The following is a 20906-nucleotide window of genomic DNA, read 5'->3' on the forward strand; positions in this document are numbered from 1 at the left end:
GCCTGGCATAGGCCTTGGAGGCCAACTTGGAAGGGCAGAGGGAAAGGAAGCGGAGGTGCTGTGTGCTGCATGAGCCCAGTGGTGGCCTGTGAAGGCCCACAGGAGGGAGCAGGGCAGGTGGGAGGCAGGGAGGGGCCTGAAGGGCAGGGGCCCATGCTAGGGGTGGGGATGAAGACCCTATCTTGACCACTCACCCACTGTCTTGTTGACCATCATGCTGCCTCCCCACACACCAGGTGCTCCTAGGGCCAGCGCTGTGCCTGTCGGTCCCACCAGTTCCCCAGCACCCAGCACAGGAGAGGCTGGGCGCATGCCGGCAGGTGCGGGGGTACTGCAGTGCATTTGCAGGCTGACCACTGCATGTGTCTGGCCTCCAGCCACAGCCCGATCCCCTCACTGAGCCAGTTTCATCCTGACAACACCCTGAGGCTGAAATCACTGTCCCTCTTTAAAGACAAGTAAACCCACAAAAGAAAGCTGGACAGAGCAGGCAGGTGGCACACAGGTGGGTGCAAGGCCCTGAGTCCCTCCACAAAGATACAGTGGGTTCCCCTCCAGACCGCAGACAGGCTCCCAGGCTCCAGAGGCAGGCCCTGAGCATCTCAGTGGCGCCGGCTCGCAGGTTCTGAAGTCAGGGACACCCGGGGACAGAAAAAGGCGTGGGCACAAGCCAGGCTCAAGGTCACTTTGCTACTGCAGGAAGTGCAGGACTCTGCCCGGGCTTCAATCACAAGCAGGTGCCTTCTCCACTCAGACCCTCAGTCCCTTCTGTCAATGAAGGAGGCCAGGTGGAACGCCGGCCCTTCCGGGAAGCGGTGGGGCTCCTCGAGGGGCCACCCTGCGCCTGCTGAAGCACCGCCCAGACACACCTCCGGACAGGAAAGTGTGCTGGGCCTCGCCCACGCCGCCCTGGGTCCGGAGCCTTAAAATGCGCGTTCGATGAAGGCTGACCGTGAAAGCCGCCGTACAGCAAAGGGAACAGAAGACCGGAGCCCCGCGGCCGCAGCTCCCAAGACGGGGACTCGAACCGGCGGGAAGGCGCGCAGCTCCCGACTCCCTGCGGCCGCTCCCGACGGTCTCTAGGACCCAGGGGAGCGCCCCGAGCGCGGCACACCGCTGACCAATAGGCGAGCGCGACGGAGACATATTTGCATGTGGGCGCGCCGCGGCCAATGGGGGGCGGGCGCGCGGGCGCGCGGGCAGGGGGCGGGGCGCTTCGCGGCAGCGGGCGCAGTCTGAGGATGGCCGCGGCCGCGGCCGGTGGAGCCCCGGGCGCAGCCCCCGGCTCCGCCGGGCCCCCGCCTCCCGCTGCGCCGACTTCGGCCGCTCGGGCCCCGCCGCAGGCGCTGCGGAGGCGAGGGGACTCGCGGCGCCGCCAGGCCGCGCTCTTCTTCCTCAACAACATCTCCCTGGACGGGCGGCCCCCGAGCCTGGGCCCGGGCGGAGAGAAGCCCCCACCGCCGCCCGCCGAGGCCCGCGAACCGCCAGCGCCGCCGCCGCCGGAGCCCCCCGCCGGCCTGCCCGGGCTGCCCGCCAGGACCCCCGCGCCCCAGGGCCTGCTCAGCCCCACGCAGGCGCCCACAGGCCTCGGCCTGGACGGGCAGCGCCAGAGGTGAGTGGGGGCCCAGCCAGGTCAGCCCAGGACGCTGGGTAGAGGGACCGGGACGGGGACGGGGGCGGGGTCAGCCCAGGACCAGGGGTCAGGATTACTTGGGGCCTCATCAGCCCAGGACAAGGGGGTCAGGTGACCTGGGGCCTTGTCCACCCTGGACACAGGGGTCAACGTCACCTGGGGCCTCATCGACCCAGGACACAAGGGTCAGGGTCAACCTGGGGCCTCATCAGGCCAGGACAAAGGGGTTGCGTTCACCTGGGGCCTTGTCTGCCCTGGACACAGAGGTTCAGGTGACCTGAGCCCGCATCAGGCCGGGACACAGGCGTCAAGCCACCTGGTGCCTCATCAACCCAGGCCACAGGGTCAACCTGGGGCCTCATCAGGCCAGGACAAGGGGGTCAGGTGACCTAGGGCCTTGTCAGCCCTGGACAGAGGCCAGGACAAAGGGGTTGGGTTCACCTGGGGCCTTGTCAGCCCTGGACAGAGGTTCAGGTGACCTGAGCCCCTGTCAACCCAGGACACAGGGGTCAGGGTCAGGCTGGGGCCTCAGGCCAGGACAGAGGGTCAGGTGACCTGGGCCCTCATCAGCCCAGGACACAGGGGTTGGGTTCACCTGGGGCCTTTTCAGTCCTGGATACAGAACTGGGGGTTCCTGGGCTCGATGAGGGTTTCCTCAGGCCCTGTCAGCCCCCACACACGTAGGGTTCATCGTCCCCTGAATTCTCTCAGCCCCTGGATATGGGGTCTGGGGCTCCATGTTGTCAGCCCTCTGAAATGGGTTTTAGGGTTCACTCAGCCCTTATTACCCCTGAGACCCTCAGCCTGTGGGCTCTGGACATGCTCCCACCCCCATCCACTGGCACTAGTGCCCGGGACACAGGGACACATGGAAAGCCCTGTGCATCTCCTTGAATTCTCTGAACCGGGCCACACCCTCCATGCCCACCTCCTCAGATGCAGCAAGTGGGCCAGGGTCCTCCTGGCACTGTCACTGACACCTGTTCCTAGAGTCCCCTCAGACCTCCCGTCCCACAGCCACTGGTCTCTGGCACCCTCTACCTGTCATTTCCCTGCTGATCCCCGCTCTACCCCCCATCACTCTCAGCTCGGTACCCTTGGGCCTGTCACACCTTGGGTTTGCCATTGCTCCGCCTGCCTTAATTCCATTTCTGGGAACTACCTCAGCCCATCCCAGGGCAACCCCAACCATGAGCCCTGCCTGTCCAGCGTGTGCCCCCTGCCCAGATGACCCCTCGCTGCCCGACACCCTGTGTCCTTCTCGCAGAGACCATAGGCCCTGGGTAACCCTGCCTCCTGCGCCCCGGGGCTGTCCCACCCCACCCCGCAGCCCTCACCTCCGGGAGTGACTGTAGGCTCTCGGCCTAGGACTGGCTGCTTGTTGCGGTTCCTTTTCAAAGGAAGCCACTGTCCACAGGTCCAAGTGCCTGCTGGGCCGCTGTTCCCAGAGGCAGCCCCTGCAGGTGTGCACTGAAGGGGGCTGACACAGAGCTCTTGGGTCAAGGCTGGCATGGCCTCCTTGGTTACCTAGAGGTCATCAGAGTCGCCCCACACCCCTGGCCTTCAGGCAGGTTGAGGCATTGGGTTCCTCAAAGGTCTTTGGTTGGGGAAGTTTGGGCCCAGAACACAGCACTCTGTCCTCAAAGACGATGATGTCACATGCAGGTTGCATCACACGCAGGTCGTAGAGCACTCCATCCTTGGAAGTGTTCCTGGCCGCAGCCAGGCTGAGCGCGCCTGCAGACCCAGACCTGTCCACAAGATGTCCCCCCACGGACATGCCTGGCCACTGCTCCAGGGAGGGTCAGAGGGTGATTGGAGCAGAGGGATGATTTGCCCAAATGTGGCAGCCAGGCCCCATGCACTTGGCATGGCCGGCTCCTTCAGGAAAGCGGGAGAGATGGAACTAGGTGGCGACTCTCCAGGGCGGGGGGGCAAGACCCCAAGGTGTGGGCTCCATGGGAAGTGGGCTCACCCCCGCGGGCCGAGCTCCGCAGGTGTGCTGGGCTTTTCCCTAACCCTGGGCCCTGCTGTTTGACATGGAAGCAGCTTTCTCCCTCAGTCCTGCATGTGAGTGTCCAGAACCGGATGGTGACGCCAGGCGGACCGGGTGCTGTCGTAGGCCCTCCTTCCACAGAGTTCATGCACCTCTGTGTGCACCAGGCCTGGCATGGAGTGGAGCCCACTCCAGTGGAGGGAGGCAGGGCAGGGCGATGCTGCGGGGAAGTGCCCGTAACTGAGAAGGCACCCCCTGCAGGGCCAGAGCCTCAGTGGTGACAGTCCTGAGTGCAGCATGCTGCCCGTGTGCAGCACGTCCCTGCCCTGTGGGATCCTAGAGGGTGCGCTGTGGCTGGCATCCCTGGCACAGGATGGGACGCGGCATGGGCTGGGTGCCTGGGGTCCTCCTGCCGTACCCACCATGGGCCCGAGCGCCCCCACCCTTTGCCTCACCCAGGGCTGTCTCCTCCCTTCCCTCCTCCTCGGCCCCCACGTCCCTGTTCAGGTCTTTCCTGAACCCCACTCTGTTCCTGGTGGGGAGGCATCCCTCCTGGGGCTCTGCTGCCAAGTTCGTGGTGCTGACCTTGGGTCCGAGGGCCGTGGCCCCTCCCCTGATAGGCAGCCCCCAGTGTGAGGACATCCATTTCTCCCTGTGTTCCCTGGGCCTGGCTGCTGGGCGAGGGAAGTGTGGCTGCCCCAGCAAAAGGGGCTGCTAGCTCCTGGCTCAAGAGTTCTAGGATGAGTTGGTTTCAGGAAATGGAGAGAATTCTGAAAGTCCTGAAGGTAGCCCTGATGTTGGTCTCGTGCGTGTGGTGGTTTGACCCGGGCTCTGGGAAAAGACTTGGCTTGGAATCCCAGCTGCACTGTTCAGTACCTCTGTGACCTTGAACAGGTGACACTGCTCTCCGAGCCTCTCCGAGCCTCAATCTCCTCTGAGAATCAGGTTCACACTAAGCACGGCCTTCCTGAGGTCAGAGGTCAGATGCGTGCCCAGGGCTCGGTGAAGTATGTGGCAGGAGTCAGTGTGAGGTGAGCAGAGCCTCTTTTTTTTTGAAACAGGGTCTCTCTGTCTCCCAAGCAGGAGTGCAGTGGCACAATCACAGCTCACTGCAGCTTCTACCTCCTGGGCTCGAGTTATCCTCCTGCCTCAGCCTCCAAGTAGCTGGAACTATAGGTGCACACCGCCACACCCTGCTAAGTTTTTATTTTAGCAGAGATGGGGTGTCACTATATTGTCTAGGCTGGTCTTAAACTCTGGCTCAAGTGATCCGTCTTAGCCTCCCAAGTGCTGGGATTTCAGGTGGGAGCCACCACACCTAGCCAAATGGAGCCTCCTGTTACAACAAGGCTGCTCAGGGAACAGTCACATCTCAGTCCCTAATAGTTATTCTTTCCCAGGGAGGCTCAGCCTGGTGTGGCACTTTGTGTTGAGCTAGTGAGTGAATCGTTAGAATCCTTGTTTTCCTCACAGAACTTCCAACCAGGTTTATTTTCACTTTTAACATTGCCATTGCCTAATGTCCAAAAGCAAGCAGGATCTCTGGGCCTCCCCAGCTGAGTTTGAGCAGGTGCCAGGGTGCTCCACCTGCAGCCTCCTCCCCACTGACCCCTGCCCCAAACCCAGTGGCTCACAGCACCAGCGTGGCCTCTCCCAGCTCTGGAGGCCAGAAGCCCAACCTCAAGGTGTAGACAGGCCCACGCTCCCTCTGCAGGCTCCAGGGAGGATCCTTCCTGCCTCTTCCTACTTCTGGTGGCTCCAGGCGCTCCTGGGCTTGTGGCTCTGTTTTCTGCCTCCGCCTCCGCCTCCGCGCCTCACTGTTCCTGTGTGTCCATGTCTCCCCGTGGTGATTTCCTCACAGGGACACCAGTCGTTGGATTAGGACTTACCCGTGACATCTTAACTTGATGACATCTGCTAAGACCCTCTTTCCATCCGAGGTCCCATTCACAGATACTGGGGTTCGGACTTCACCCTCTCTTGGGGGCGATACAGTTTAACCCACAACAGCCCTTGGTGAGTGTCACAGCGTTAATGAGGTGGGAGTGGCATCCCCTCAAGCAAACAAGTTTCCCCGAATTGCAGACAGATGTGGCCCAGCAAAGAGCCAGCATGCAGCCATCAGCAAGCAGAGCCCCCAGTTCTGGAGGGTGTGTGCCGAGATGCATCTGGGGAAAGGCCTGGGCCTGGGGCTGGGCTGCAGCTGTGGGACAGGCTGCTATCTGGGCCAGGAGCCACTCAGCATTGCCAAGCTGCTGTCCAAGTTAAACCAATTTCAGCCTGGCATCTGGCGCCTTGTTTACAAGCCTGATTTGGGGGTTTCTTGCTCTCCAGCTGGCAAGCAGCTGACAGTGGTCAACTGAGGCCAGAGCCTGGGGGCCCATCTCCCATTGCAGCCCAGAGGCCATGCAACACCTCCCACTCCGCCCAGCCCCAGACCCCATATGGATGCTTTCGCTGGGTGAGGCAGCAGGGAGTGCTGGACTTGGGGGCTTTTTTTTTTTTTTTTTTTTTTTTTTTTTTTGAGACAGAGTCTTGCTCTGTCACCCAGGCTGGAGTGCAGTGGCCGGATCTCAGCTCACTGCAAGCTCCGCCTCCTGGGTTTACGCCGTTCTCCTGCCTCAGCCTCCCGAGTAGCTGGGACTACAGGCGCCCGCCACCTCGCCCGGCTAGTTTTTTTGTATTTTTTAGTAGAGACGGGGTTTCACCGTGTTAGCCAGAATGGTCTCGATCTCCTGGCCTCGTGATCCGCCCGTCTCGGCCTCCCAAAGTGCTGGGATTACAGGCTTGAGCCACCGCGCCCGGCCGACTTGGGGGCTTTTGCTTCACCTGGGACTTGATGAGACAGGGCACCCGAGACCAGCCACGCATTCAACAGCTGTGCCCCAGGGTCCATGGCATGCCAGGGGCCCAGGCCAGGGGATGGGGCTGGGGGTGGTCAGACAAGACCATTGCCCACACTTGGAGCTGGGAGCAGCTGAACAAAGCCACTGCCCACACCTTCCCGGCGAGGGAGGGCTCCAGTCTCCCCAGTGCTGGAGCGGGCACGCCATGGGACAAGCGCAGTCATTCGGCAGAGGCTCCCAGCTATCCTCACGCTGTCAGACCTACTGTCAAGGCCATTTCAACGGCCCCTTCGCCCAGCCGGGCCTCCTGAGTTCCCTCTGAGCCTCACAGCGGCTCCTACACACAGCTTTGGGTTTCTATGGGGATGGGGTCTTCAGGCCTCAGCCCCTTCTGGGCATTTCTTCCGTTACAAAGGAAAGGAAATGTATCGAACACTAGAAACAGTGTTTAATAAATAGCCGATTTCTCTTCCTGTCTGTGAGCCTGACTTTGGGTGGAGGTGTTGGTGGCCCGCCGTTTAGCGCTGAGAGTGAGGTGTGTCCGCAAATCTGGAGGGCAGCCTTCCTGCCGCCCCAACCCCCAACCCCTTCTTCCCAAAAGTCAGATGGAGGCAGCTTCGAGCACGTTGCTGCCGTGTGGGGGGAACCACGAGTCGGCGCTGCCGGTCTAACTCTGCCATGGCTGGGCAGGAGCGGGGCCTCCTGGGACTCAGCAGAACTCGCATTTGCCCCAGTGTGTGGGGCGTGGGGTGTGGGGTGTGGGCCTTGCTGAGGGCCTCGTTCTTTCTGCTTTGCTCGCTTGTTCCTGGCATGTTTTGGATGGAGGGGTCCGGTGCATGCAGGATGAGTGAAGCACATGGAGCATGTGCCTGGGCACACCCCCTGTAGCCACTCCCCTGCTGAGACACAGGCCAGCCGCCACTCCCTGGTGCCCCTCCTCAGCCCCTCCCCCACACTGAGACAGTGACCTGTGTCACTATGTGAGGAGCCTCTCAACCCGCGTGGCGTCTGTGTGCACGTGCAGCCATGCTGTGCATGCCGTCCCCTGATCGTGCGTGTCCTGCCTCCTGCTTACTGACATGTGTGCTGCTCCCAGCCAGGTGTGAGGTAGTGCATCTGTACATGCATGATCCTCTCCGTGTCTGCCAGACACACGGACACCTCTCTGTGGAGCCCGGGGCGAGCAGGGGTCCATCTCATGGGTTCCCAGCCCATCCTCCAGAGGGGCCAAGCAGTGGACACTGGCCTGGGTCCCCTCTGCACATGCCAGTGCCCGTCCCGTTAGCAGCAGCGCCCTGCTGTGGTGACACATGCAGTTGTGACAGCCTGGTTCTGGAAGGGAAGCACCTCCCTCGTTCTCCCTCAGCGCCAGCGCCCGTGGAGGCAGAGGGGAAGGGAAGGCCAAAGCGGCGTCCTCCCCACTTGGCCGCCCTGCCCTGCACCCATGGGCAGGCACCTCCTTCAGCACTGTCAGAGTCTTCTGGACTCAAACCAAAAAACGTGACCTGCAACAGGGCCAGGTTCAGAAAATGAACCCCTGAGAAACAGTGGAGAGCAGCCGCCATTCCATCTGACACAGTGGGAGTGGCGCTGCCGGGTACAGACCCCCGCCATCCACATGGGCTCAGGTCCCCACTCTGTTTCTTACCAGCCATGTCATCTCGGGCAAGTTGCTAAACACCTCTGTGCCTCAGTTTACCCACCCGTGAAATGAGGGTCAGAATGCTGCCTCCCTCTTAGAACTGTGCAGATCTAGTTTACTAATAAGATGCTTACAAAGAAGAAAGGAGAAGGAAATCACAGAGAAAAATCTGCAGAAGAACCCGCTGGGAACAGATTTTAAAGCGTGGTAGAGAGAAACCATCGTTCCTGCAGCGACCAGAAAATCATGGAGGAGCTGGGCCAGCCAGCAGCAGCGTCAGCCTCCCCCTGCAGCTCCTCTGCATCCTGGGCCAGAGGCTCCAATGGTACTGCCAGGCAGGCTGCCACGGGGCCCCCGGCTTCTGCTGGGGCCCTCACGGGCCTCCAAATGAGGTCCCAGGCATGCAAATACCCAGGCATCCCCTGGTAATTACCCGTGGGAAGGAGCTTCCAGAAAGACACACAGGCCGGTCCTCAGGGCCTCCAGGCCCAGCCTTGTAGGGGCAGGACACACGAACACCTATCTGGGGACAGTCCCCAAATCTCCTCCTTCACCGGCTTCTTTCCCCAGTACGGGCCCTGCCCATCCAGCCTCCGCTGGGCTCTTCTTGGGGCAGCCTGCCCACCCTCACCCATCACAGGCCAGCACTCACTCACCTGGGCTTCTCGGGACAGCCAGCATCTGCCACACACACCCCTTCAGCATACAACTGGGTGCTGTGCCTCTCCGCTGCCCTCAGAGCCTGCTGCCTGCCCTAGCTCCTCCTTCCCCACCCACCCTACTCTCCAGGCCAGCCCACTGCATCCCCAGCCCCTCCTGGTCCCATCGCCCAAGTGCTCTCTTCTGGCCAGCTGCTCACCCACCTGCAGCCATCCGGCTGGTCCCCTGCCCCTACCTCCAGCTGGGACTGGGCGGGTGCACAGCTGTGTCTGGTGATGGGGCCAGTGTGAGGCATCAGGCGTTTTACTGGATTTTCTGTTTTCAATCCTAGCTTGTTTTCAACAAGCTCTTGTTGCCTTTGCCTTTTAAAAGATTTTAATTACATCTTAAGTTCCTGACTTCAAACTGTACTTGGTACCCCCTAAAACCACGTTCTTTTTCACTTTCAGTACAGTATCCAACAAATTACAGGAGCTGTTTCCCACTTTGTTATAAATACGGTGGCTCACGCCTGTCATCCTGGTACTGGGAGGCCGAGGCCTGTGGATCATTTGAGGCTGGAGACCAGCCTGGCCAACACGTTGAAACCCCGTCTCTACTTAAAATACAAAAATTAGCCAGGAGTGGTGGCAGGCACCTGTAATCCCAGTTATTTGGGAAGCTGAGGAGGGAGGACCGCTTGAACCTGGGAGGTGGAGGTTGTAGTGAGCCAAGATCAAGCCCCTGCACTCCAGCTTGGATGACAGAGTAAGACTCGGTCTCAAAAAAAAAGATAGGCTTTGTGTGAGATGACTTTGCCCAGCTGCAGGCAAGTGCAAGCGTTCTGAGCCTGTTGAGTTTGGGCTGAGCTGTGATGCCCGTAGGTAGGTGTATTAAGTTAACTTGCGACTCTGTATTTTCTGCTTAGGGTAGTTTTATCAAGACCTGACCGCGGCTGGGCACGGTGGCTCACACCTGTTATCCCAGCACTTTAAGAGGCCAAGGCGGGCAAATCACTTGAGGTCAGGAGTTTAAGACCAGCCTGGCCAACATGGTGAAACCCCATCTCTACCAAAAATACAAAAATTAGCTGGGCGTGGTGACAGGCACCTGTACTCTCAGCTACTTGGGAGGCTGAGGCAGGAGAATCGCTTGAACCTGGGAGGTGGAGGTTGCAATGAGCTGAGATCGCACCACTGCACTCCAGCCTGGGCAACAAAGCGAGACTCTGTTGTTAAAAAAAAAAAAAAAAAGGACCCGACCCCATAATCAGTCCAGCATTTGTTTTAAAAAAAAAAAAAAGGGCCGGGCGCGGTGGCTCACGCCTGTAATCCCAACACTTTGGGAGGCCGAGGCGGATGGATCACGAGGTCAGGAGATTAAGACCATCCTGGCTAACATGGTGAAACCCTGTCTCTACTAAAAATACAAAACAATTAGCTGGGCGTGGTGGTGGGAGCCTGTAGTCCCAGCTACTCGGGAGGCTGAGGCAGGAGAATCGCTTGAACCCGGGAGGCGGAGGTTGCAGTGAGCCAAGATGGCACCCACTGCACTCCAGCCTGAGCAACAGAATGAGACTCCATCTCAAAAAATAAATAAATAAAATAAAACATGGTGGTTCACGCCTGTAATCCCAGCCCTTTGGGAGGCCGAGGCTGGCGGATCATTTGAGGTCGGGAGTTCAAGACCAGCCTGGCCAACATGGTGAAACCCCATCTCTACTAAAAAATACAAAAAACTTAGTCGGGCGTGGTGGCAGGCACCTGTAATCCCAGCTACTCGGGAGGCTGAAGAGGAAGGATTGCTTGAACCCAGGAGGCGGAGCTTGCAGTGAGCCGAGATGGCGCCCCTGCACTCCAGCCTGGGCGACAGAGCGAGACTCCATCTCAAAAAAAAAGAAAAAAAATGACAGCATCAGTGTTGGCGTCAAGGTGACAGCCTTGGTACCAACCAGGACTACACTGGCTGTGTGACTTGAGCAAGGGCAGGCCTCTCTGTGCCACTTGTCGAGTGGGTGTGGCTGTCACTGCCCCTACTGTGCGCCGTTGAGTGTTGGTGAGGTGGTGACTGTGGCACTCTCGCTGGCACAGGCAGCACCCACTGTGGGACTGTGGCTGTGCCCAACCTGGCGCCTTGGGACAAACACTGGCTCTCGGTGGGAGGCTCCTGGCGAGGGCATGGTGTGGGGACCTGGACTCCAGGCCGGCTCCACCAGAGAGGGGGCCTGAGCGCACCAGGCCTTGTGTGTAAGCCGGGGTCCTGCTGGGGGAAGGCCCGTGGGACCCTGAGGATGGCACTGGCCTGGCACCTGGAGGGTTCCCAGAAGTGACCCCCAGCAGTACACCTGCCCTTGCCCAGGAGTCCAGATTGGCTCACACTTAATAAAAAGGCTACTGTTGACACGCTGAGAACGCCCCATGCCAAGCCGGGGGGCCAAGTTGCTCCATTTAATAAACCACACAGCACCCCACAGAGGGCCCCATCACCACCGCCATCACCACTGTCATCATCACCACCATCACCGCCATCACTGCCTCCATCACCACCATCATCACCATCACCACCACCGCCATCACTACTGTCATCACCACCATCACCGCCATCACTGCCGCCATCACCACCATCATCACCATCACCACCACCACTACCACTGTCATCACCGCCATCACCACCACCACCGCCATCACCACTGTCGTCATCACCACTGTCATCACCACCGTCACCGCCATCACTGCCGCCGTCACCACCACCACCACTGTCACCACCACCACCATCACCACTGTCATCACCACCGTCACCGCCATCACTGCCACTATCACCACCATCATCACCATCACCACTGCCACTGTCACCACCACTGTCACCACCACCACCAACCGCTCCCCTCTGGGGGCCAACAGCCCTGCAGGGCAGGCAGGCTCCTCAGATGTGCCATACCACGTCGCCCCATCATTGTCATTGCAATTGGAGTGGTTTTCCAATACTGCAACACTGCATCAACTGGCATTGGACCTTATCTCCTAAGCTATGTTTTTGGAATGCCTTGGTGCCCAGGCACACACGTTCATGGCTCCCAGTATAAGGGAGAGAACAAAGCTTTGGAGTCGCTGACAGACCCGGGTTCAAGACAGCTCTGCGCTTGGAGTTGCGTGGCCCTGAGAGTTACTGAACCACGTCATGTCTCCACATCAGGATGGCCTCACTTGGTCCTGAGGGTCGAGGGTCTGAGGAGCAGTGGGTATTGTGTCCTGAGGGGGTCTTCAGGGAAGCGTGTTGTACAGTCATTCAGCCAACAAATATCCGCCTGCACGTTTCACTTATGGGAAACACCTGGGAGACTCCTGAAGTCCAGGCAGGAGGGCAGGCACTGAGGACAGCAGTGAACGGGGACAGACCCTGCCCATCCATGGGGCCGGCACTCTGGAAGGGGAGGCAGACGGCAGGTGGGTGGTGAGGCGGGGACACCTCCTTGCTGCAGTGACCAGTGCCGTGAGCAGGTCACAGAGTGGCGCGGTCCGGGCCGCCTCCCTCGGGGCCGCCTGTGAGCCAAAAAGTTCAGAAAGAGTGGCCACCGGAAGAGCAGGAACACAATGTTCCCGACCGAGGAGGAGCCCCCATGACGGCGCTGAGGTGGGAGGGCGTGGCTGATGCAGGGAGCTGTGAGCCACGGGAAGGTGGCCTGAAAGCAAGGGCTGCCCAGTGCCCACCCCGCCTGCCTGCGCCATGGTGCCCCGATGCTAAGTTGTGCTTCAGGGAGGGGCAGGTAGCGCCAGCCTCAGGCAGCGCTGGGTGGGATGGGCCTGTCAGAGCTGGCGGTGCCCCCAGCAGGGTGTTGCTTGGGGCCGAGCGACCCTTGGTGGGCAGCGCAGGTTGGCGTGCTGTGCTGTGCTGCGCTGTGCCTGAGGAACCTGTCCCCAGGGCCGCTGGTCCCCAGAGAAGAGCTCAGTGCCTCTGAAACAGGAACCTCTAGAGGCATGCGGTGCCCCTCCTCCCTGTGTCAGTCTGCATAGGCTCTGGAAGCCCCTCGGCCTGTGGGTGTGCAGCTGGGCTGGAGAGTGGCCCTTCCCTGCACGGCGGGCGGCACTCGGTTTCTGGCCACAAAGGCGGTGCCTGGGCTGGTGGCCCCATGCCTGTTTTGAGGCCCCATTGTCATCTTGCAGGAAGCGAGTCACATCCCAGCGCTGCTCCCTGGAGTTTCTGGAAGATGCCGTGGGATGTGCTCCAGCACAGAGGTACACGCCCCCGACCGCCCCGAGCTCTGTAACTCCGCTCGGGCTGCCACTGACCCCTGCGGGGCCAGAGGGTCCTGGGAGGAAAAGAGTGACCTGTGTCCTTTGCCTTGCAGAACCAAACACACATCTGGATCACCAAGACACAAAGGCCTGAAGAAGACCCACTTCATCAAGAACATGAGGCAGTACGACACCAGGAACAGCAGGTATAAGGCCGAGCCAGGAGCCGGGCCAGGGCTGTGGTCTCCAGAGGCCCACGGGGTCCTGCCCGTGTCAGCCAAGCAATCTTCCCTCCGCTCCCAAGACTCCCGCCCGCTCCACAGCCCATACCTCTAGAGGTGGACCCTCCTCCCCACCACACTCTTTGCTCCACATCAGCCAAGCACCCACGGGTCCCTGGTGTCACCACAGCGAGGTCATCCTCTCTGGGCTCCCACACGAAGGGCCACGTGTGGACGCCGGCGTCCAACAACAGTGCTGACATGAAGGAAAATTGGAGACACAGAAACGGGCGTGGCTGTGAGATGTGTGGGGAGGAGGGCTGGGCTTTGCTGGGGGCACGGAGGAGAGGCTGCCCAAAGCTGGCGGAGGGCCGCAGCCGTGCCCAGGTGCACCCTGAGAGACTGTGTCAGGGTGTCTAGGGGGCGTTCCTGTGGACCCGTACTCCCCTCACTGCATGTCCTGTGGTGTCCTGAGGTCCAGAGCGCTCCCTTCCTTCTGGAGTTCCCCCTGCCGGGCATCCTCCTTATGGTGACTATGGGTCTGAACGGACCCTTCCTCCCGGTCAGTCCTATACAGCTTCCAGCAGACGTGAGTGCCAGCCCTGGCTCCCGTCATCCCAGCCAGAGAGGGGGAGAAGTTCTCCCGCTGTTGTCCCCTTGGTGAGACCCTGGGCCCAGGCAGGGCAGAGCCAGTGTCTAAGGAAGGAGAAACAGTGGCTTCTGCCTGTGCTCCCTGGCCCGGAGCCTGACTGCTCGAGCGCCTTGGAAGGGAGCCTCCAGGCCAGCCTCTCTATGGACCTGGATCAGGCCCTCTCTGGTGGCGTGGAGCCCCGCACCACCGAGGACTTCTGAGGTCTGGCTTGAGGCAGCCCTTGGCCTCGCCATCCTGTCCCCTCTGGCCGCCTCTCATCTCTGAATGAGCCAAGATCCTGAGGTGAGGCCGCCAGCCCCACCCGCACTGGGTCAGGGAGGAGCCTTCAGGATGTCACTGCTGGGCCTGCCCACGTGCAGCCGCGTCCCAGGGAGGGGCACCCTGGTAGCTCCTGTAGGGAATCCACTCTGAGAGCTTGGGGGGCCAGGCTTAGTGGCTCTGGCCACCCGGCCTCCTGGGCCCAAGTCCCCTTGGGCAGCATGGGCAGTCTCCCGGCACCTGAATTTAGGCAGAAGGAATTTTCCATGGAAATGTCTGTAGCTCTGGAAGCAGCAGCACCTTGACCCCTGCCCCGCAGCCCCTGTCTCCGCTGACTCTGTCGCCCTGCAGGATTGTGCTCATCTGTGCCAGGCGGTCCCTGTGTGCGGCCTTCTCGGTCCTGCCCTATGGGGAAGGCCTGCGGATCAGGTGAGTACTCAGCCCTTGCCTCGCATGCGGTATGCGTCTGGGCAGAAGGCAAGGCCTGGTCCCCACCAGGCCCAGGAGGCATCAGAGGGCACTGCGCCCCCAGGTGAGGCTGCATCCCCATCAGGCTGCCCCTGGGCTCATGTGAGGCTCAGCACGTCAACCTCCACCAAAGCTCCTCAGGAACCCAGGGCCGTTTCAGGTCCTCATTCTCCAGAGGGGCCGGTTTCTGTTCACGCTGTCGATGTACAGGTGGCCGGGCTATCCCACCTCCTGTGGTCAGAGCCACATGGCCCTGTGACCATCCAGGCAGTTGTATCCGTGCGTAATTCAGGGAAGGAGGAAACAGCTGTGGGGTGGGGATTATGTGTGGCCCTGGCTTAAAAACCATGGTGGAGAAACCTGACCAGGCGTGGGCACATGCCCGTGGAGGGCTAGTGAAGGTGGGCGCTGCCCCGGGGGCTCTACCAGCCGGTGTCTGTACTGGGGAAGCAGGGCTCAAAGACCCCTGTTCCGTGAACGCACTCCTGACGTGCACCTTCCTGGTCACACCAGGGCCGCCTTTCTTTCCCGAGGGGTTGTGCTGACATTGTTCCCGAGCGTGCCTCGGGCCAGCAGACAGGTGGGCTGGGCGGCCGGAGCCTGAGTTCAGCACAGGCCACAGCCCCTTGCCTCTCCCATGTTTGCAGTGACCTGAGGGTGGACAGCCAGAAGCAGAGGCACCCGTCCGGTGGTGTCTCTGTGTCTTCCGAGATGGTCTTTGAGCTGGAAGGTGTGGAGCTGGGAGCAGATGGGAAGGTAAGAGCCTCTTTGCAGGCAGACGTCCAGTGCCATCAGGGCCAGGCAGGCAGGTGGGAGCAGTCCCACACGTCAGTGCCCACGAGGCAGACGTGGAGCTGTGCTTCGCTCCACGTAAAACACAAGGGTGGAGTGGATGTGGCCCGTGCAGCCCTGAGAACACGGCCCGAGCCCATCAGACTCCCCCGGCAGCCTGGCCGTGCCTGAGGTCTGCTCTCTGCACTATAGCCGGATGCTCCTGGACACCTCCCCGCTGCAGGGTGGGGCTCGCCAACCCTCCGGCCTGTGCTGGTGGTCAGTGGTCTTCAGAGGCAGGGAGAACGTTACAGGCTGCAGAACCCAGATAAAGCACAGTGGTGTTCTGGAATGTTCTCGCTATGTGAGGAGCAGCGTCCAGCTCAGGCGCAGCCTCAACGGCTTGATCTGAGTTGTTTTTTCCACGCAGGGCTCCCGGCGTGTGTCTCTGGGCTTCCTGCAGCGGGAGGCAGGCAGAGCTCACTTTGCCCTCTGGTCCCAGGAAGCAGAGCTGAGGCCAGATGTGTTTGCTTTTCTAGGTCGTGTCTTATGCGAAGTTCCTGTACCCCACCAACGCCCTGGTCACACACAAGACTGACAGCCATGGCCTGCTACCCACACCTCGGCCCAGTGTCCCCCGGACTCTGCCAGGGTCAAGACATAAACCTGCCCCCACCAAGTCAGCACCAGCCAGCACAGAACTAGGTAGCCCACGTGCCTTAACCACAGCCCGGAACAGGGTGGCCCGCGTGCCTTAACCACGGCCCAGGGACTGCAGCAGCACCAGCAAGCCCCTTTCCATCTGTAGCCCTTTGTGCACGATGGAGCCTGGGGAACAGGGTCAGGTGGCAGCCACTCAGGAGAGGAACAGCTCCACACCGAATCGCTGGCCCTGGGCTTGGCCTGAGCCGGGCAGTGGGGAGGAGCTGCATCCACAGGTGACTCCAGGGAGGGCCCCTCCTCTCAGGACATCCTTTTCTTGCTCTAAGCCCTGGGCCCTTCGGGAGAGCGAGAACCATGGCCTGGAGCCCCTCCCCCGCTCGGCCTTGTCCCGCCATGGCACCGGCCTGCCAGACCTTGGGGCTAGATGGGTACTGTTCAAGACTCCTGGTGGGTCAGGGGCTGCCTCTCTTACAGGGGGCGACGTGGGGGACACCCTGGAGTACAACCCCAACCTCCTGGATGACCCGCAGTGGCCCTGCGGCAAGCACAAGCGCGTCCTCATCTTTGCGTCGTACATGGTGAGTGCCCGCTCCTGGGGCCTGGGCACAGGCCGCTGCACACCTGTCCTCGCTCAGGGCGTGCAGGGCAGGCTGTGGGCAAAGCCGCCCCAGGGGCGTGACGTGCCCCCATCCCAGATTGCAGCACCACAGACAGTGGTGGTGTGCAGGGCAGGCCAGGGAGCAGTGCTGGCCACTCCAGCTGGGGTCGACCTTTGCCCTTCAGCCCTCAGCACCTGGCAGCCTGGCTCTCCCCATACCAAGCATGCATGGGCTCTGGGGTTCTCTCTTGAGCCATTTTGTTCTCCGAGATTCGGGGCCTCTCAAGCCGCACCTTATGCATGTTTGCAAACCCAGGATGGTGAGAAATCCATCGTGGTACCGGGCAGGTGGGACCCATGACTGTGGAAGGGGCCAGCCCAACCCTGTCCACTGTCTGTTGCAGACCACAGTGATAGAATACGTGAAGCCCTCAGACCTCAAAAAGGACATGAACGAGACCTTCAGGGAGAAGTTCCCACACGTCAAACTGACGCTGAGCAAAATCAGGAGGTGAGGACACCCTCTCAGACCATCTCATCGTCCTGGAAGGCCCTGCCAGCCTCTCCAGTTTCTGGTAGATTCTCTCTCCAGCTTGACAAGTCTAGCCACTGCCCATCCTCAACCCCCTCCCACCTCTGACCAGGCCCCCAGCAGCAGCTCCCCCACCTCCACTGCCCGCCAAGCCAGGCCCCCCGCGGCCCCATCACACTTCATCCCCCCACACACCACCGGGCCTCTCAGCCAAACCCTCGCAGCAGCCCAGGATCTTTGTAAAACTCGAGCAGGACAAGGCCTCTTTTGTGCCCAGCCGCTCCCAGTGTGTGCTATTTTACTGAGCAGGTTCCGTGGCCCTTCCCCTGGCCCACAAAGCACCCCGTCCAGGCATGCTGGGTGCTCACCAAGACCATCCACCTGCCTCTGCTCTCACATCTTGCCACACTGAGAACCCCTGTGACCAGAGGAAAGTGAGCTGAAGGCAGCGAAACTGCTGGGCTCACTTTGGACTCCTGGCCACGGCCCTGTACTGGGGGCCTGCCTTGCCTGGCCTCTGCCCCAGTGTTCCAGAGGGTGGCTCACCCCACACCCCGGCACCTCCCTTCAAGGCTCTTCCTAAAACTGCCCCTCATCAGAGGCCACTGCCCCCCACCAAAAGCAGGGCCTGTCCTCTGTGGCTCCACCCACCAGGCACAGGTGGGACCTGCTGTGGGTGCCCACCCAAGGGAGGGGGGAAGCCAAGACCCAGCCTGCCTGTCACTGCCCTTGCACCCTGCCCTGGGCATTGTACGTGGTACAGTGGAGGTTACTGCCCTGAAGGATACAGTGGTGTTTCTTGCAGCCCAAAGCCACATTGCTCGAGCCTCCTTGGTGGTGGCAGGGGGCTGCCGCCTCAGCCCCAGCCAGAGCCCCAGGGACATGGCTTCTGTCTTAACCCACAGCTTAAAGCGGGAGATGCGGAGCCTGTCGGAGGAGTGCAGCCTGGAGCCTGTGACGGTGGCCATGGCCTACGTGTACTTTGAGAAGCTGGTCCTGCAGGGCAAGCTCAGCAAACAGAACCGCAAGCTGTGCGCCGGCGCCTGCGTGCTACTGGCCGCCAAGATCAGCAGTGACCTGCGCAAGAGCGGCGTGAAGCAGCTCATTGATGTGAGTGCTGGGTTCGGCAGGCACTGCAGGCAGGGTCATGACATCCAGCCAGGGCCACTGCTGAGATGGGGCTGGCTGGGCGGGAAACGTGGAAGAGGGAAGGCTCCCGTGTAACCCTTCTCTCTCCCCTGCAGAAGTTAGAAGAAAGGTTTCGATTCAACAGGCGTGACCTGATTGGGTTTGAGTTCACAGTGCTCGTGGCCTTGGAGCTGGCCCTGTATCTTCCCGAGAACCAAGTGTTACCTCATTACAGGCGCCTCACCCAGCAGTTCTAGCAGAGGCTCCACAGAAGGCTCAGGGCACCGAGGTGCACTTGCTGGCCAGGGAAGTGTCTCACTGAAGCCCCGCGCTGCCTCCTGCCAGTGCCCCCAGCACCCGCCAGAGGAGGCACCTGGCCTCCGCTGGTACGGCTCTCCTTTTTGCCTCTGCTGTTTCCTTGGAAAGTGACGTCGCTTTCATCCCCAAATGCACTGTCCCTCCAAGGGGATTTCTGAGAATTCGCCTGGATTTTTACATAACTAAATGTGGGGTTTTGTTATTGGTATTTTTTTTCACGTGCCTCAGACCAGCCTGGCACCAGGATCTTTGGTTCACAGCGTGTAGCAGTGAGCCGGCTGCAGTCTGTCTCCCCACGCCTCGCCTTCTGTAAACCACCGCAGCCACCACAGCGTTGGGGTGGAGATCTGGGTTTCTAGACCTCACTGAACACACTGAAATGGCTGAGTTTAACTTATTTAGGCATTCATCTTGGAGATTTGGTTTTTCGGGTATGGATTCCTCAGCAGCATCTCCCAACATCGACTGTGCCGCTGGCTCCCTGCCACCCAAAGCCGAGTTCCTCCAGAGCTTTCTCCGCCCACCTCACTGCGTCCTAAATGGAGCTTTTGGTGTCCAGTTAAACTAGCAGGAGCAGTCTCCTGATTTATTTTGATCTCATTCTTGGACTCTTGGACCTCTGTTCTTCAAACATTGTGTCACTGTGAAATCCTGACGCCCTTGTGTCCTACAGACCGACTGGGTGCAACAGACAGCTGCCCATACCATGCCATGCTCTACCCTCTGCCTCTCACCAGGAGACACTCTGGGCCTCCAGGACAATCGCTGCTTGCCGGCTCTTATTTTTCTAAGCAATATTGTGATGGAGAAAAATAACATATTTATTGGGATTTGGGTTTTTGGGGTTTTTTTTAAGGGAACAAAAAATGGTTAAATGAGGTCTGCCAAAGTTGACCTAAAAACACACTTGACCCTCAGGCAGGAGGGCACTGACCACACCCCACACAACCTCAAAGGGTCAGTGCATCAGTCTTTTTCTTCTGAGGCAGGAAACAGGTGCTGTCTTAGCCACCTCGGCCAGGGCAGCCCACCATGCTAAAAGGACTCCAAGTGGTGGTCAATGTCCCTTCTGTGCAGGGCCCCATCTCTAGCTTTTCCACATCTGTCTGAAGTTCTTGCAACGAATTTTACATGGTCCAGCAATCCAGCTAGCTGCCTCATCAAAACACTGAATAACCAAGGACTGCTGAGTTTTTCTTCATGGGTCAGCTGGTCTCAAAACTGGCCGCTGCCTCAGCCACCAAGCTTTCTCCTACCACTACTTTAAACCTCCCTGGCCCTGGAGAGACTCTGGGATGACTCTGCCTCTAGCCCATTACAATACATTCTATGCTATTTGTGCAGACTGGTGCTTCCGCAGAAAGGGGATGCCAATTCTGGGGATCACAGAACTCCACCAGCAACTCCGCCTGACCCCAGCAGTGGTGCAGGACAGCTGCCAGCACCCACCTGGCCCTCCTTTTCCACAGCCACTCACTGGGGTTGAGACCCAGAGATGGCTGGTGTGTAGGAGAGACTGCAGGATGAGGACAAACCAAAGCCTTTGCCCTTATTTACTGTGGAGCATCCCCTTCCATCGAGCAGCCCTCAGGCCAAGGATGACCCCCTGGAACCCAACGTGCACCCAGAGGGGACTCGACTTCCAAGCTGCTCCCCCATGCTGGGTCCCAGGCAACTTTCCTCTGAAAAGCAACCTCTCCTGCCACCCAGATCCCATCTCAAGAGCTCGCCCATGTTATGAGCATGTAAGGGACTGAATTCCTAGTAACTGTTCCAGTTTACAACCTGCCCTCCAGGGACACCGGTCTTCATGGTTCTTTCTACACATGAAAGCAAGAAATGGCTGATAAGCACAGTAATTTAAGTTTGTGTATTTATGTAGTGAAAGTTATTAACCAAACCGGTCTATGTGAAGTGTGAAGCCTTCCCTTCAGTATGTCCATTGTCGTGATGCCAAGAGCTGCCACTGTGTGGTATTCGAGGATTATTGCAACAAAGCCAGTAGTAAACCAAACTACACTCTCAGCGTGTCATCCCCTAGAACACACCCAGGTGTCGGGAGCTGAGGTGTTCAGCTGGGCTGTGACTCCACAAAACCAGGCCTGGTGTTGCTTCCACGTCGGTAGCAGTTGTGGATGTCAATGTGCATAAGCGAGTCTCTGACCTCAGAACATTTGAGTCATTTTATTTTAAGATGTTTCTAAATGGATAATGTATCCTTTAAACCTTGGTTTTGCAATACGTTTCACAGCTTGTCTCCTTTCAACTAACTGGGTACCGTACCCCACCCTTGTCACCCATTGACAGCA

General features: G+C 59.7%; 1 protein-coding gene across 1 annotated transcript; it reads left to right on the top strand.

Annotated features, from left to right (window-relative positions):
• The first annotated feature begins 1223 nt into the window (after positions 1-1223).
• On the top strand, positions 1224-20845 carry LOC105470530 (Cdk5 and Abl enzyme substrate 2). The gene is made up of 10 exons (XM_011722615.3): positions 1224-1612; positions 12917-12988; positions 13102-13194; positions 14471-14548; positions 15235-15343; positions 15898-16063; positions 16496-16599; positions 17024-17130; positions 18057-18261; positions 18396-20845. The coding sequence occupies exons 1-10, from the start codon at positions 1242-1244 to the stop codon at positions 18534-18536; spliced, it is 1446 nt and encodes a 481-aa protein (XP_011720917.1). The 5' UTR covers positions 1224-1241; the 3' UTR covers positions 18537-20845.
• The last annotated feature ends 61 nt before the right edge of the window (positions 20846-20906 follow it).

Source organism: Macaca nemestrina, chromosome 15, assembly GCF_043159975.1.
Source record: "Macaca nemestrina isolate mMacNem1 chromosome 15, mMacNem.hap1, whole genome shotgun sequence".
In the NCBI taxonomy this organism is placed as follows: domain Eukaryota; kingdom Metazoa; phylum Chordata; class Mammalia; order Primates; family Cercopithecidae; genus Macaca; species Macaca nemestrina.